General features: G+C 49.3%; 5 protein-coding genes across 5 annotated transcripts; 2 read left to right on the forward strand and 3 right to left on the reverse strand.

Moving 5' to 3' along the window:
• Window positions 1–57: 57 nt before the first annotated feature.
• Window positions 58–1,671, reverse strand: COCVIDRAFT_33233 (carbohydrate-binding module family 50 protein; the record flags this gene model as incomplete). Its single annotated transcript, XM_014706495.1, has 4 exons — window positions 58–474; window positions 534–1,055; window positions 1,121–1,399; window positions 1,453–1,671. The coding sequence occupies 4 exons, from the start codon at window positions 1,669–1,671 to the stop codon at window positions 58–60; spliced, it is 1,437 nt and encodes a 478-aa protein (XP_014561981.1).
• A 1,482-nt stretch (window positions 1,672–3,153) lies between these two features.
• COCVIDRAFT_56476 (hypothetical protein) lies at window positions 3,154–3,894 on the reverse strand (the record flags this gene model as incomplete). Its single annotated transcript, XM_014706496.1, has 2 exons — window positions 3,154–3,701; window positions 3,762–3,894. Coding segments are annotated over 2 exons (681 nt in total), but the record flags the coding sequence as incomplete, so codon positions are not given.
• Window positions 3,895–4,712: 818 nt separating this feature from the next.
• Window positions 4,713–5,432, forward strand: COCVIDRAFT_85490 (hypothetical protein; the record flags this gene model as incomplete). Its single annotated transcript, XM_014706497.1, has 2 exons — window positions 4,713–4,925; window positions 5,004–5,432. 2 exons carry the CDS (start codon window positions 4,713–4,715, stop codon window positions 5,430–5,432), a joined length of 642 nt encoding a protein of 213 aa, XP_014561983.1.
• A 108-nt stretch (window positions 5,433–5,540) lies between these two features.
• On the reverse strand, window positions 5,541–6,746 carry COCVIDRAFT_85196 (hypothetical protein; the record flags this gene model as incomplete). Its single annotated transcript, XM_014706498.1, has 6 exons — window positions 5,541–5,756; window positions 5,841–5,851; window positions 5,911–6,021; window positions 6,083–6,153; window positions 6,215–6,474; window positions 6,540–6,746. The coding sequence occupies 6 exons, from the start codon at window positions 6,744–6,746 to the stop codon at window positions 5,541–5,543; spliced, it is 876 nt and encodes a 291-aa protein (XP_014561984.1).
• A 1,087-nt stretch (window positions 6,747–7,833) lies between these two features.
• Window positions 7,834–12,630, forward strand: COCVIDRAFT_33237 (glycoside hydrolase family 18 protein; the record flags this gene model as incomplete). The annotated part of the gene is made up of 13 exons (XM_014706499.1): window positions 7,834–8,035; window positions 8,083–8,579; window positions 8,635–9,367; window positions 9,419–9,471; window positions 9,545–9,565; window positions 9,620–9,791; window positions 9,920–10,012; window positions 10,071–10,306; window positions 10,369–10,458; window positions 10,518–11,206; window positions 11,261–11,507; window positions 11,568–12,105; window positions 12,167–12,630. 13 exons carry the CDS (start codon window positions 7,834–7,836, stop codon window positions 12,628–12,630), a joined length of 4,035 nt encoding a protein of 1,344 aa, XP_014561985.1.
• Between the last annotated feature and the right edge of the window lie 1,127 nt (window positions 12,631–13,757).

The raw sequence follows: 13,757 nt of genomic DNA on the forward strand, positions 1-13,757 counted from the left end.
CAAACATTCCTGTTCCGCGCGCGCGCGCACAAACCAACGAAAATCTCCATCTCTCTATCAAACACCGACACAGAAATAAGTGTTTGCCCACATTGTCCTGCAGTCGCTTCCAACACCCGGGTTCCACTTTACAAAGTCAGCCAGGCTGATTTTGTTGTAGCTGGTAAGCTGACTGCAGACGACGCCCTCGGCGGCATAGTGAAACTTTTTGCAATTCAAAGTCATGCCAGGTTGTGTGGGCTGCGGTGTCTGAATGCCGTTGGCCGGGCTCGTGGTAGTAGTAGGTGTCGGCGACGATGCACCTCCTCCGATGACGCCAACGCACACATTGACATTGGCCCACATGCCGGAGCAATCGTCGTTGACGGTGGGGTTCCATTTGACGAAATCTTCGCGGGTGATTTTCTGGTAGCTGATCACTTGGCTGCATACTACACCCTGGTTGATGAAGTGGAACTTGTTGCAGTTTGCGACCTAGTAGTGGGTCAAATCAGTACATGTCTTGCATGAGGTTTTGTACATGGAACTCTTACCATGCCTGGTTGCGTCGGCTGAGGCGTTTGAATTCCATTTCCTGCGGTGGTGATGGTGCTGGGCTTAGGGGTAGTCGTTGTGGCGCCAATGACGCGGACGCATACGTTGACTAGTTTCTGCAGGCCTGTGCAATCGGCGTTGACCGAGGGATTCCATCGGTAGAGATCCTCCATTGAAATCTTCTGGTAGCTGAGGACCTGGCTACAGACCGTGTTGGGGCCAATGTAATGGAAGACGGCACAATTGGAAACCATGCCTGGTTGGGTGGGTAGAGGGGTCTCTACGCCGTTGTTACCCTTGGTGGCGGTGGGAGTAGGCGTAGGTGTAGTAGTACTAGGCGTTGGCGTGGAGCCGCCGATGACACCGACGCAGACATTTACCAACTTCTGCAGTCCGGTACAATCCGCGTTGACCGATGGATTCCACCTGAAGAGGTCTGCAACCGAGATCTTCTGGTAGCTAAGCACTTGGCTACAAACAGTGTTCTGGTCGATGTAGTGGAATTTGTTGCAGTTTGAAACCTGACAGATTCGTAGGTACAAAATTAGTGCATGTCTTACATGAATCTCGTACATGTATATCTTACCATGCCAGGCTGGGTGGGCTGAGGAGTTTCCACTCCATTTCCGGCGCTGGTGGTCGTGGTCGTTGATGGTGGCGTTGACCTGCTTGCAGAGCTTGTGACCACAGGCACCGACGAGGTTGTGAATGTCGAGGGCGTGGGCACAGCTGACGACCGTACAGATGAAGTAGAGCTCGAAGCCGGAGCCGGAGCCGGATCAGAGGCTACCGGCTCATCGGCGGTCTCAATGCAGTACGACTTTCCGACAACCAGGTTGCCACAGTCCGCGTTTACAGAAGGGTTCTATATGTCTTGTCAGCGCGGTCGTAAGTACAGAGAAGCTGCGGAGTTCCTACCCATCGACGAAACTCATCAAGGCTGATCAAGTTGGCCTCAAGCATATCCGCACAGGACCCGCCAGACTCATAGTCGAGCCACCAAATGCAGTACTTGGTGGTGTCATCCGCATAAGGCAACGCTGGAGTCGGTCCATCACGAGGCAAGATGCGGGCTGCTGACACGGCTCCCTGGAAGAAGCCGCCGATCAAGAGTAGACAGGCAGTTGAAGACAACATGGCTGCGAGTGCAGGAGTGGGCAGAGGAAAACGAATGAATGCCTGGAGATTGTTCTTCAGCATACACTCATCTTCTTATATGCAACCGAAGCATGTCTTGCTAAAGGCATAAGCTGGATGAATGTGTGCCGCCGAGGTTGAGTCCAAGTTTGGCAGCCTTGAACTAGTGTGTATAATCACTACACGGAAGTGAACTGATCTCTTGCCTTACACACTATACGGATCGTTCGACCGGATCTGGATTTGTCTGTCAGCAGGGTCATGGAGGACCTATGCAGGTATCATTCTCAGGCCACTACTCTTTGCGCCTCGCTTGAACTCTCGCCAACCGAGTAACTATTGCTTGTGATAGACATATTGAAGCACATCTCGAGTCAGCATCGTACATGCGAGTTTGATGGTGCCGTGCCGTGAAGATGTTTATACAGGGATCCTTTGCGGTTGTTACAGGCGACGGCGTTGCGGCTCCATTGGGAACACTTAATCTGTTGGCATCATAGTAACATCGTGTCGCACGTATAATTTTATTTCCTAGCCCCCTAGCATACCAGTCATAATCTTGGTCTAGGCTGAGTCTATGCATAATAAAATGAACCACTGTTGGAGGTGAAGTTTCTGTACTGCAGGATTGAGGCACAGTTCGATAGTGTGGTGAAAGACCCTGGGAAAGCTTTGACCCCGGGGCCTTGCATTTTGCCGGTAGTAAGTAGAGCTAGCAGTCGAGACTACTTACTGCCTATCGCCATCTAGGACGGAAATGAACACGAATTACAGGGTGATCTAAACGCAAGCATCTCTTTGCAAACTAAAATCCTGCATGGACTCCGCGTGCTTTCGCGCGACAACCCTGTCTGTTTCGCTCGTAGCCGGCACTAGGCAGCACCCGTGTGAAGGGCCGTGCTGTGAACCTCGGGGTGTAAGTATATACACACTAACATTAAATGAGCCGCACGATAGCAGACATCCAGATCAAGCTTAGTGTATTTGCCCCTCATTTTAGGCTGCAAGATGGTTCCCTCGACTGCACGGACTTCAGTCTTTTCGACATTCATCGTCCAAGCTTTTTATACTGATGCCAAGCAAGTCCGCTTTCTTAACGCCAAGGAATACAAGGTCATCTGGCGGGACTTGTCCAATAATAAGGGAGAATCTAGGCAGCGCAGTTAGGAGTGTAGAGGGCGAGGAACGTAAAAGTTTGCAATGCGAGTGTTTTGCTTAGTATTGTACCGTGGGGAAAAGATCGTAATTGCAGTTTCCGCTTTTACGAAGAAGGCCATGAGGGCTATCTGTAGGGAGACGGAGTCTGATTTCATTGATGCATGCTCTTTGGTACATGTTATAGCAAGGATATAAGCACTCAGTCATTCTAAATCTTTACAAGCAATCGTCGAACATCATGTTATAAGTATATCTACACCAATTGAGAACACCCACCAATACAGCGTGAGCCTAAAAGCCCATTCCAAAGAGAGCCCTGTTCTTTATGGCCCCATTGCTCGCCGTAGCGGCCTGGACACTCGCGCTCTTAGCGGTAGTGGTGGCTGGTGTAGCGTTCTCCAATGCCTCAAAAACGTTGACAACGCCCTTGCCTCCACACATGTCCGCCTTGTTGCCAGTACAAGGAATGTTGCAGTCAGTCTGATTCTTTGTCCACTCGCCGTTTACGTAGTTGCCGCACAAACACTGATTGCCTTCCTGCACACCTACGAAGTTAAAGGCGCGGCGGTAGCAGCTTTGCTTGCACTTAGGAATAGTCAGGGATGCATCCCCGTTTGCATTCGTATTCAGCTGGAGGAGTGGGTGGGTCGGATTCTGAGCGTAGCATCCCAAGGCTTTCCAGGCGGTAGGGGAAGGCGCGAGAGAAGAAGAAGTTGTGCTCGTAGTGGTGGTGGAGGTCACCTCGGAGGAAGTTGTCGTTGGTTTCAAGGCGTCCAGTTTTCTTTTAGTGATGAGGCAATAGGATTGCCGACGCCAGACCTTGCAATCAGGGCCGACTGAAGGGTTCCATTCATAGAACTCTGCTGGAGTGACTAAGTAGTAAGGTACAGGATCAGTACTAGTGAGTTATTAGCTATCTGAAGGGAGCTTACTGTTGTAGATCTCGAGCACGTATTCGCAAGTCTTGCCTTCGCCGTTATTGTACCATTCCACACAGTCCTTGACCGTATCGGGGTCCCATTGAAGGAGTGGACTGCGTGTGGAGACGGCTCGCTGAGCAAGCGCTGTAAACAGCAATGCCAAAGAAGTCCTCATGATGCAAGCTTGCTAAAGGATAAAGTTCAAGGAAGATGTCTTTGGGGTTAAGAAATATGTCAGAGAGAAGTCTACGGCACTCTCTGTGAAGTTAGAAAGAAGGGGATAACCCCGGGTTCTTGCCCATAAAACAATTTGTTTACTCGTCCCGAGTCCCTTGGGCTACTGATGCTAAGTTCTAGACCACGGGACAGCCGAGCGTTGGAAGGTGACATGGAACGTCCTTCGGCTTGGCCATCTACCTATGTACAGTAAGACTCATAGCTACAGGGTTTCTGACAGATGCAAGTTCTTTGTTCGGATTTATCGACCAATTTGGAAGGTGTCGCTAAGTATCTCGAGGTGGCTTTTCTGCTTTGCTCATCTCGGTTGAAGGAAGCGCGCGCTACTGTAGAGACGCCCTTGTGCACGTGCAAAAGTCGCCCCATGTTGTAGCCACCCCGGCCTCGGCCCGTTTGCGTTCACGCGAGAAGTGTGGGTTAACAGTATCCTGGCCCCTGCTCACCCGCACTTGCATTTGTACTTGTATCCGTCTTGGTACAGAAACAGGTGATTTAAAATTGAGCCTAAACGTTCGAAAATTCTGTCAGCCAAACTGTCGCCACACCGTATCTGATTTGTATTTTTCCGTAGTGTAAGGCTAAACGCGGAGCGCTTAGCATCAAACACATCCCTCGGTGTGACGGCCTTCTTTACCTGTTTCTTACAGCATATCGGCCCCTTTGCTGCCTACTCCCCTGCCTACTAGCTGTAGTGCTAGCATACTTGGTCGCCATTCTACATACACCATGACCACTTTTCATCCGTTTCCGCGGCTTCCTTTGGAGCTCCGAGAGCAAATCTGGAAGGACACTGTCGAACCACGCACTGTCGATGTCCGTCGTTTTCAAGCGTGGCCTCAACACTATGGCCGGCTGGTATCGTCTACGCCTATACCAGCCATACTACAGTCCTGCCGGGAAGCCCGAAACCTTGGACTTTACAAGAAAGTCTTCTTTGAGGTTGCTGCAGTAACAAGACCCAATAACAACATTCCGCCCGAGATCGGCATCGAGAGATTCTTCACGCCTGACGAGCAGGGGGAAGAAGCAGAATCTTCCAAAACTGAACAGCGTTATGTTTGGATGGATCTCGACATTGATATAATGGATATCGGGACTTCTGATTTCCGCTGGTACAAATCGATCGCATCAGCAATTAAGCGTCTCAAGTTCAGCCGAGAGAACGGGAATGAGGCCTTCTACCATACCGAATCAAATGAACTCAGCATGTTTGTGAATGTGGAGGAGATTCATATAGTCTGCGCAGACGGCTTCTGGATGTGGGGTGACGCTACACATGAGCATCCCTGGCCCTGCACTGAAGACAAGCTGCTGTTCATTGACGCATTGGATGGTCGAGTTGCGCGTGGCTTGGAATTGGAAACCATATGTAGACAGATCCTGATGGCCATGCGGATAGAAGCCACCGGCGAAGCATTTGACACTGACGACGAGTTTTCAAGCTGAATCAATGCTACCAATGAAAAACTGTTGATTACTCCAAAACTATCTGATGATACCGTGACCCAAACCTGATTCCTAAAGATCTTCGTCAAGATCCAACGATGGCTCCAACTATCGACCGCAGGCAAGCTGTTGACTTTGGATCTGCTTGAAAGAGTCGATTACCTGCTTGTGCTCTCTAGCGTCTTTGTTACTATTGGCGCTGCTCTCATAGAAGTCGTACAAGAAAGTTGCGATTTTATTGCCTGCATCCATGTCACCTGCCTCGCGAGCCATTTTTTCGGTCGCCGTCCAATTAACGGTTTCCCATTCTTTTTTAGGGTCAACCTAAATACAATCTAGTAAGCAAAAAGAGCCGAGATATTTCCATGACAAAGCACTGTGAGTCTATCCAGGATCACAGTTACGTACCGGATTATCGCCTAGAGATTAGTATGGGTTGTTAGCTGTTGTCTCTCATAGAAATTGGTGTCCTACGCACCCAAGGGTTCGAGGATGATTTTCATCCCTGGCAGATCCTGCCGGGATCTATCGATGAGGAAACGACCATGGTCACCTTTACGCGCCTTGATGATCAGGTCTCTTGTGGCATCTAGTCATTCGTGGCATATCAGTATGTAGTGTCGGTGCACAATGGTGCGGATGTGACGCACCAAAATTCTTGAACAACTTCTTCGTAGCATCATCCATGCCAGATGATCTAGCTCTGTACGTATCGTCTACACTAAACATTGACATGTAAAGTTAGTGATTGCCTTACACCTTATTGAAAAGGAATTGCTTACACTTGACCAACTTTCATGATGCACGCATTCCACTCGAAAGTGTCCTTAACGGCTAACCACGCACCAAAGTTTTTGACCTTGGCGGCACCCGCAGCCTGACCAGGCGCTGGCGTGAGGTATTGGTTGTATGTCTTCAAAGCTGTCGCTTCTGCATCAAGCTCGCCTCCTGACATTACGGACCATCCTGTACGCAATCCCGTCTTACCTAGAGCGAATACGAATTGATCATAGGACAAAGTCGAACCTCTCTTGCTTCCTTCCTAGTTTTTGGTGTACCGAATAAGTCAGTCTGATCGGGTTGTATACTCATGCAGATGCGACGTACCATCCTAACCCAATTGGCACATGTCTTTGTGTTCTTACTGACATTTTTGTCTCTGCACCGCCAACCGATTGTTTGATCATCGTAGTCGTTGAGACTATCGATCAAGTAGGCTTGATACAACCACACGCGTTCGAGGCAGCCTTGATATCCGCCAGCCCATGCGGCTACGAAGAGGGAGAAAAGAGTGCAAAGAAGAGAGTTCCTCATTTTGTGGTGCTGTAGAGCAGTAACGACTGGAGTAAAGATAATACCGAACGAATGACTGAAGATGGATGTCCCGGTGATGGAGGAGGACACTTAGGTATACACGCAGGTGGACAGCCTCGCTTGTCTAGAATCTAGATACATGAAGTTTACCAGGATTCAAACAGTGCCATGCATCCTTTTCCAAGTCTTGCTAATCGAAAGCCTTGAACAAGCCCAATTTAGATAGCCCGATGACTTGCTCATCCTAACCACCATCCGCCATATCTGCCGAAGCGTTGACCGGATCTAGACCCGACCGTCGAAGCCCCGGAGCGTATGGGATGTGTCAAGAATGGTTAGCATGCTTGAACATAAGCAGAAGGATTAAAGTCATGTATTGAGGTTGTATCTGGGCTGCTTGATTAGCTGAATCTCCAACTAGGATGCACGCCACTGCCCACTCACCTTGTAGCTACCATATGCACGGAGCGGAACAGTGCTGCAGAAGGATTCTTGAAGAAGAGCCGATATAATACCGGGGTATCTTGCACAAATTTAATAATGTTTTCGTGCTTGGTCGTCCGTCGCGTCTTGGCCGGTCTTGCAGGACTACGCCGCACACTAGCTGAGCACAGGGCCGAGGACGATGCCGCAGGGTCCAACTGCCCCTGCATCTACGGCTACGGTAGCGTACCTTGGCAGCTATCGCCGGCACCCCTGCCCGAAACGGTCTAAGGTTCCTACACTCTACTCACAATCAATCGCAACCACACATGTTAACATCCCAGGGTATGAGTTCCGAGGCAGACTGTGGTTTACATCCCGTGCCTGGCTATTCAAAGGATCTCGCGGCTCAAATTAGATGCATGGCTCTAGGCCTTCAAAAGAATTCTTCCGTGCGCAACTATTGTCCCTGGAGAGCTAAATCCACATGGGTAGTATGCACTGTGTCGAGCTCTTCAGCGTACGATGCACGTGAGCATCAAGGTCCAGAGAAACTTATCTGGATTCAAAATCCGCGCTTTTCTGCATTCCTTGCAGTTGCGCTCTTCAGTGCAGGAGCACCTTTCACTCGTTCTCAACACTCTTTTTGCTTTCCTTTGCCACCATGAGGGCTTTCTTCCACTCTTTCGTTCTGGTCGCCCGGCTGAGTGTAGGTGTATTGGCCATCCCATCTGATGATCGTGTCGCCATTCGAGCTCAAGATGCTGGTGACGACCTCGATGAATGGCTGGCAGCAGCACAACGAGTATCAGCAGAGGCTCTTAAGGCTTGCCCTTCCTCCTGTAGCACGGCGAGCAACAAAAACTGTAGGTTCACTTCAAAACTCTGGTGACGTCGTGCTCACTTCACACAGTGACCTCGAGAGCCGAATGGTTCTTGTTTCCCGATGCCACGAAGCTAGCACTGTGCAACGAGACCATGCTACTCGATATGGTCGTCAAATCAGCCATCAATGACGATGCCGCACAGACAGTTGTTAGGGCTTGCTCAGCCGACTACGACTCCGGCCTCAAAGCTGCATTTGTAGCCGAGGAAGGGAAGGCGTCTCTTTGCACGACTGCCAACCGTGTTTTGGAACAGAACTCCATTTACCTACACCAACCCCAAGTAGGAGCTGACGAGTTCTCTGTGAACCATCTCCTTTCGGCTGGCCGCCAAATCGCCAATCACATCAAATTACAGGAGCCTTCCTGTACCAACAATGCAATGGAGTTTGCATACTCTCAGTCGTCAAGCATTGGTCTCTTTGCTGGAGCTGAAGTCCATCAGCACGGCATCACTAAGATCGTTCTTGAGCACCTTCTTCAATACGCACAAGATAAAGCCATATCAAAGACTACCGTAGTACAGGTAGGTGCTGATGCACTGAGTCGCCGCCGTACTGTTACTGACATGGGCTGATTAGCTATGTGGATCCGATGGCCGTGGCGCAGATTATAGTTTGGGAATCGTTGCAACAAGTGCAAAGAATCTTGCCTTTGTTCAGGAAGTTGTTAGGACCTGGGCCAGCGGAGCTTGCGTACCAGCCACCGCGGGCGAGGAGTGGATGAATGTCAACCTCCGAGTCCCCGGTCCTGTCACTGGCACCTCAAACAGTACTAATACCACAACTGCAGCGAACAATACTATAGTTGCACGCATGGAATCTAGATCACGTCTTAGCATCAGGGCTGATTGCAGGACAACCACCGTTCAGTCTGGCGATGGCTGTTTCGCAGTCGCAGGTCGGTGCGGGATAAGCCAGGCCGATCTCCAAAAGTTCAACCGCCAGAATCTCTGCAACACACTTATAAAGGATGAAAAGGTCTGCTGTAGCACGGGAACTCTGCCAAGCACTTTGCCTGCCGGCAATTCAGATGGCACCTGCAAAACGATAGACGTGGTTAGTGGCGATAGCTGCGGCTCCCTTGCTTCAAAGTGCGGCATCAGCTCAGCAGACTTCATGAAGGCGAACACCAAAACTGATCTCTGCTCAAAATTAATTGAAGGTCAAAAGGTCTGCTGCTCTAATGGTAAATACCCAGATATAAAACCAAGGAAGGATGCAAATGGCAATTGCGCCGTGTACACGACGAAGAAGGACGACTATTGCTCCAAGATCGCCGTCTCCCGTGATATCACGGTGGCTGAGCTTGAGAGTTTCAACAAGAAGACATGGGGCTGAAACGGGTGCGACCGTCTCTTCCCAGACTTCAAAATGTGTATCAGCGAGGGCAGCCCTCCCATGCCTGCCAACGTTCCGGTATTTATTCATCCCTCCATTCTACTATTACATCGAGATGAGAGCACCATGACTGACAACCTCGCTTTTCTAGAACGCCGTGTGTGGACCAACGGTAAGAACCCATTCTCGTTTGCTGAATTTAGAGCACAAAGACTAACGAAACAAGATGAATGGCACAACCCAACCTCCTGCTGGAACAGACCTTGCTACCCTCAACCCCTGCCTACTCAACGTTTGCTGTAACATTTGGGGCCAGTGCGGTATGACTGACGACTTTTGCGTCATCTCCAAGTCCGAGACGGGTGCTCCCGGAACTTCTGCCCCTGGCAAGAACGGCTGTAAGTGCCCTCCATCTATGGCGGAGCATCTGTGCCTCCGACGTTTGCAATATCTTTGCGTGGATATCCTTGGCAGAGATTCCCCTACTCGCCGCTATATCACCTTTCAATAACTAATTGGGACGTAGGCATCAGCAACTGCGGCAGAGACATCATCAAGGGTTCAGCCCCGGCAAGCAAAATAAAGCTGGCATATTATGAGAGCTGGAATTTCAACCGCCGTGAGCCTTCTTATGTGAACGTCATATTCAGCACACACTAACTGAAGTGATCCTCCAGCTTGCTTGACAATGCACGTCGACAAAATCGATACGTCCACCTATACCCATATACATTTCGCGTTTGCGAATGTCACCCGAGGTGACTACCGGGTTGAGATCACTGATCCCAATGTTTTGGAACAATTCGAAATCTTCAAGGGAATGACAGGCGTGAAGAAGATCGTCTCACTCGGTGGCTGGGCCTTCAGTACTGAGCCGGGAACTTTCCAAATTCTCCGCGAAGCCGCAAAGCCTGTGAGTGAACACTATGTGCGAAATTCTTTTGAAGCACACTGACATTGTACCTCGACCGCTAGGCCAACCGCGAAAAGTTCAAGAACAACCTTATTTCTTTCATGAACGAACATAATCTTGATGGTATTGACCTTGATTGGGAATATCCAGGCGTCAGTACTACCTGTGCTTAATAACTGCTTGGTTAATGGGGCTAACATATGATATTCAGGCTCCCGATATCCCAGATATCCCTTCAGACGATCCCGTGAACGGCCTGAACTACTACAGGCTTCTCTCTAGCCTGAAGTCTTCTGTTGGCTCTTCCAAGTCGGTTTCCTTCGCAGCACCAGCATCATACTGGTATCTAAAATCATTTCCTATCAAGAATATGGCCAAGGACCTAGACTACATCGTCTACATGACCTACGATCTTCATGGCCAATGGGACTATGGTAATAAGTGGACATCGCCTGGTTGCGACACAGGAAACTGTTTGAGATCTCACGTAAACGAGACCGAAACTAAGGATGCTCTCTCGATGATTACTAAGGCAGGCGCAGCGTCGAACAAAGTAGTAGTCGGCGTTGCTAGCTATGGCCGATCGTTCAAGATGGCTCAGTCCGGGTGCGACTCTGAACAGTGTAGATTTACTGGATCACCACGACTATCGAACGCTGCCAAAGGACGCTGCACGGAAACCGCAGGCTATATCTCTAACGCAGAGATTAACGAGATTGTCCGGTCTGGCAACGTCAAGAAGAAGTGGACGAGTGAAGGGTCGAACATTATGGTCTATAACGACACTGAGTGGGTGGCATGGATGGATGATGACATGAAAGAGGAGCGTGCAAAATTTTACGACTCCTACAATTTTGCTGGCACAACTGATTGGGCTGTGGACCTGCAGGCTTTCAACGAGTATGTCATTTGATTCTCAAGCTGAGTGAGCCACTTCAGGCTAACATCACACAGTGGAAGCGGTGACGCCGACGACGACGACGAGAGCTACATTGATCGGAATTACTGGTCTGGATGCACGGCTAAGTACACTACCTTGGACCAGATTGACGACGCTAAGGACATCTTACCCGCCCATTGTCTTGAGCAGTATATGTTCGCTGTAGAGATCTCCAATTATGAAGACGCTCTAAATAAGTACAAAAAATTGATGGACAACGGCTATGACAAGAAGTTTGCGGTCTACGAAAAATACTCTCGGGTGAGACGTCCTCTTTGAAATATTTGTGGCTTTGACTAATCCAGCTTTTGCACTTGCTAGGACCAAGTACCGGAGCAAATCAACAACTTCATGGCCACTGACAAAGTCGACAAGTATTTCAACTGCAAAGAAACCCGCTACGCTGATTGCTGCTCGGACTGCACATACCCTACCTGCAGATTAACCTGCGTTGATGGCGATAAGAATTGTAAGAGCGGTCGTATGACTTTGGACATCGCCTGCCCGAAGATGGAGTTCGAGGACAAAGGTTTAGATGTTGGTGAAACTATCCCTAACGCCACATTTAGCTTCAAAGACGAGGAAGGCTTCTGGAATGATCTCGGAGAGACTTGGGGTATTGAGAAGTCGTGGGTCTCGTTTGGAAGAAGGCGCATGCGAATCAGCAATGGCTGTCAATATGCCGGGGCGGACGTTAACGGCTGCATAGACGACTCGCCTGACTGGTGGTATGACTACCCCCGACCGAGCGATAATATCGAGATCTACAATCCAAAGAAGGTGATTGGCGATTCCTATGACACAGCGAAGGAGACGCTGGATCGATTCAAAATAATGAGGATTGCAGGACTTTATGATGGTAAGACATCCTCCACATAAAGCTTGTGACAAACACACTGACTTTTCACGCGCACATTCAGAACAAATGCAAATGGCCGACTTAGTTGATGCCGCGTCTATCCCTGTATACTCGGCCGTCGAAGCTATCGAGGCAATGGAGAAGATTGTGGAGAAGGCAAACGAACTCAAGAAGAAAGAACGAGAGGAGATGATCCTTAACTTCATCATGGGTATTTTGTTCTTTATCCCCGTGGCTGGCAATGCCGCTGGTTCTGTGGGCTTGACAGCGGTCCGAAGTATGCTTCGTCTCGTTGGCACGGTCGGTGAGGCGGGTTTGGTGGTTTATGATCTAGTGGAGAACCCCGAAAACGCGTTCCTAACCATCTTTAGCTACGTGGCAGGTGCTGGTGTTGGTCGGAGTGGTTTCAAGAACGCTGCCAACGCTAGGCGTGGCATGAGCTCCAAGGAGTATCAGAGCCTGGGTAATGTGAAGGTGAAGCTGAATATGTTGACAAGCATTCGAGGGAGCACGTGCAAGATTTGAGGTGCTGTGAGGAAGATTAGGAAAAGATGGACTTGACTATAATCAACTGACTGACGTGCTTAACAGTCGGCCATTCCAAGATTCCTTTGTAAACATCTCACTTATATATGTGTGTTGAAACTGTATAATATAATTGGTTCGGAAACATACTGTGTATGCAGCATAGGGATTTCAACATCCCGCCAGAAAAAGCCTCCAGTGAGGCATGTTACCTTCAAGATCGATATCACACATGGAGTGCTTGAAGAACGGGTAATCAGGAACGCACGCTAATGAAACATAACCTTCTTAATTGTCGAAAAGAATCAAGAACAGCATCTATCTGCTACATCTCCATGTCTAGTAGCCTTTCGGAGATTATTGCCAGCGGTAATGGTTACAGCAATCCGTGCTGCGCAAGATTAAGGTTAGCATCAGACGACGGAGGCGGTCTTGGAGGAGCGGCGCAGATTCTGAGAAGCCAGCTGATAGCGGCAGAAAGCCGGTGGGTGCTAGCGAAGCAGTCGAAGATAGAGATTGGGTGCATAGTACGGGACGCGTGGCAAGTAGAGAGCAAGGGAAATGCCGCCCATACAAACGTTCTCAGGGTTTTTATCCTTCGACCTCGCCGCTTTCCAACAGCCTTCGGCGTACTCTGCATCGGTTAAATCGCGTTTTGCTTTCAAAACGCCATTGGCTATACAATCCTGGTTGATAAGCATGTTATCGAAATCAGTGTCACTAGGATCGCTCGACGCCATTTGGAACGTCGGGTGGGGATAATATCGGATATTTTGGGCATGGCCCTATGGATGGAAGCTCTTGGATGGCAAAAGCACGATGAGAAATGGACATGGCAAGCGAAATTCCCTGCCCGAGCATTCGACTAGCCTTTTCCATGGTAGCTTGAAGCTGCAATCACAGTATAAGGTAGGAACTGATTTTCTCATAAATCATGCATTGCAATTATTACTGCAAATCTCAGATGCTCATTCACTCAGTTGCTTACAAGATGCTTAGTCAAAATCCCATCCCAATCACACTTAGCCCGTAGTAAAACCGCTCCTAGTTACAAGTCGAGTCGTATACACGCACGCTGCAGATAGCGGCGCCTTATATTCCCTCTATGTATGTCTCGATAAGATAAC

The sequence above is a fragment of the Bipolaris victoriae genome (genome assembly GCF_000527765.1).
Source record: "Bipolaris victoriae FI3 unplaced genomic scaffold scaffold_3, whole genome shotgun sequence".
Classification (NCBI taxonomy): domain Eukaryota; kingdom Fungi; phylum Ascomycota; class Dothideomycetes; order Pleosporales; family Pleosporaceae; genus Bipolaris; species Bipolaris victoriae.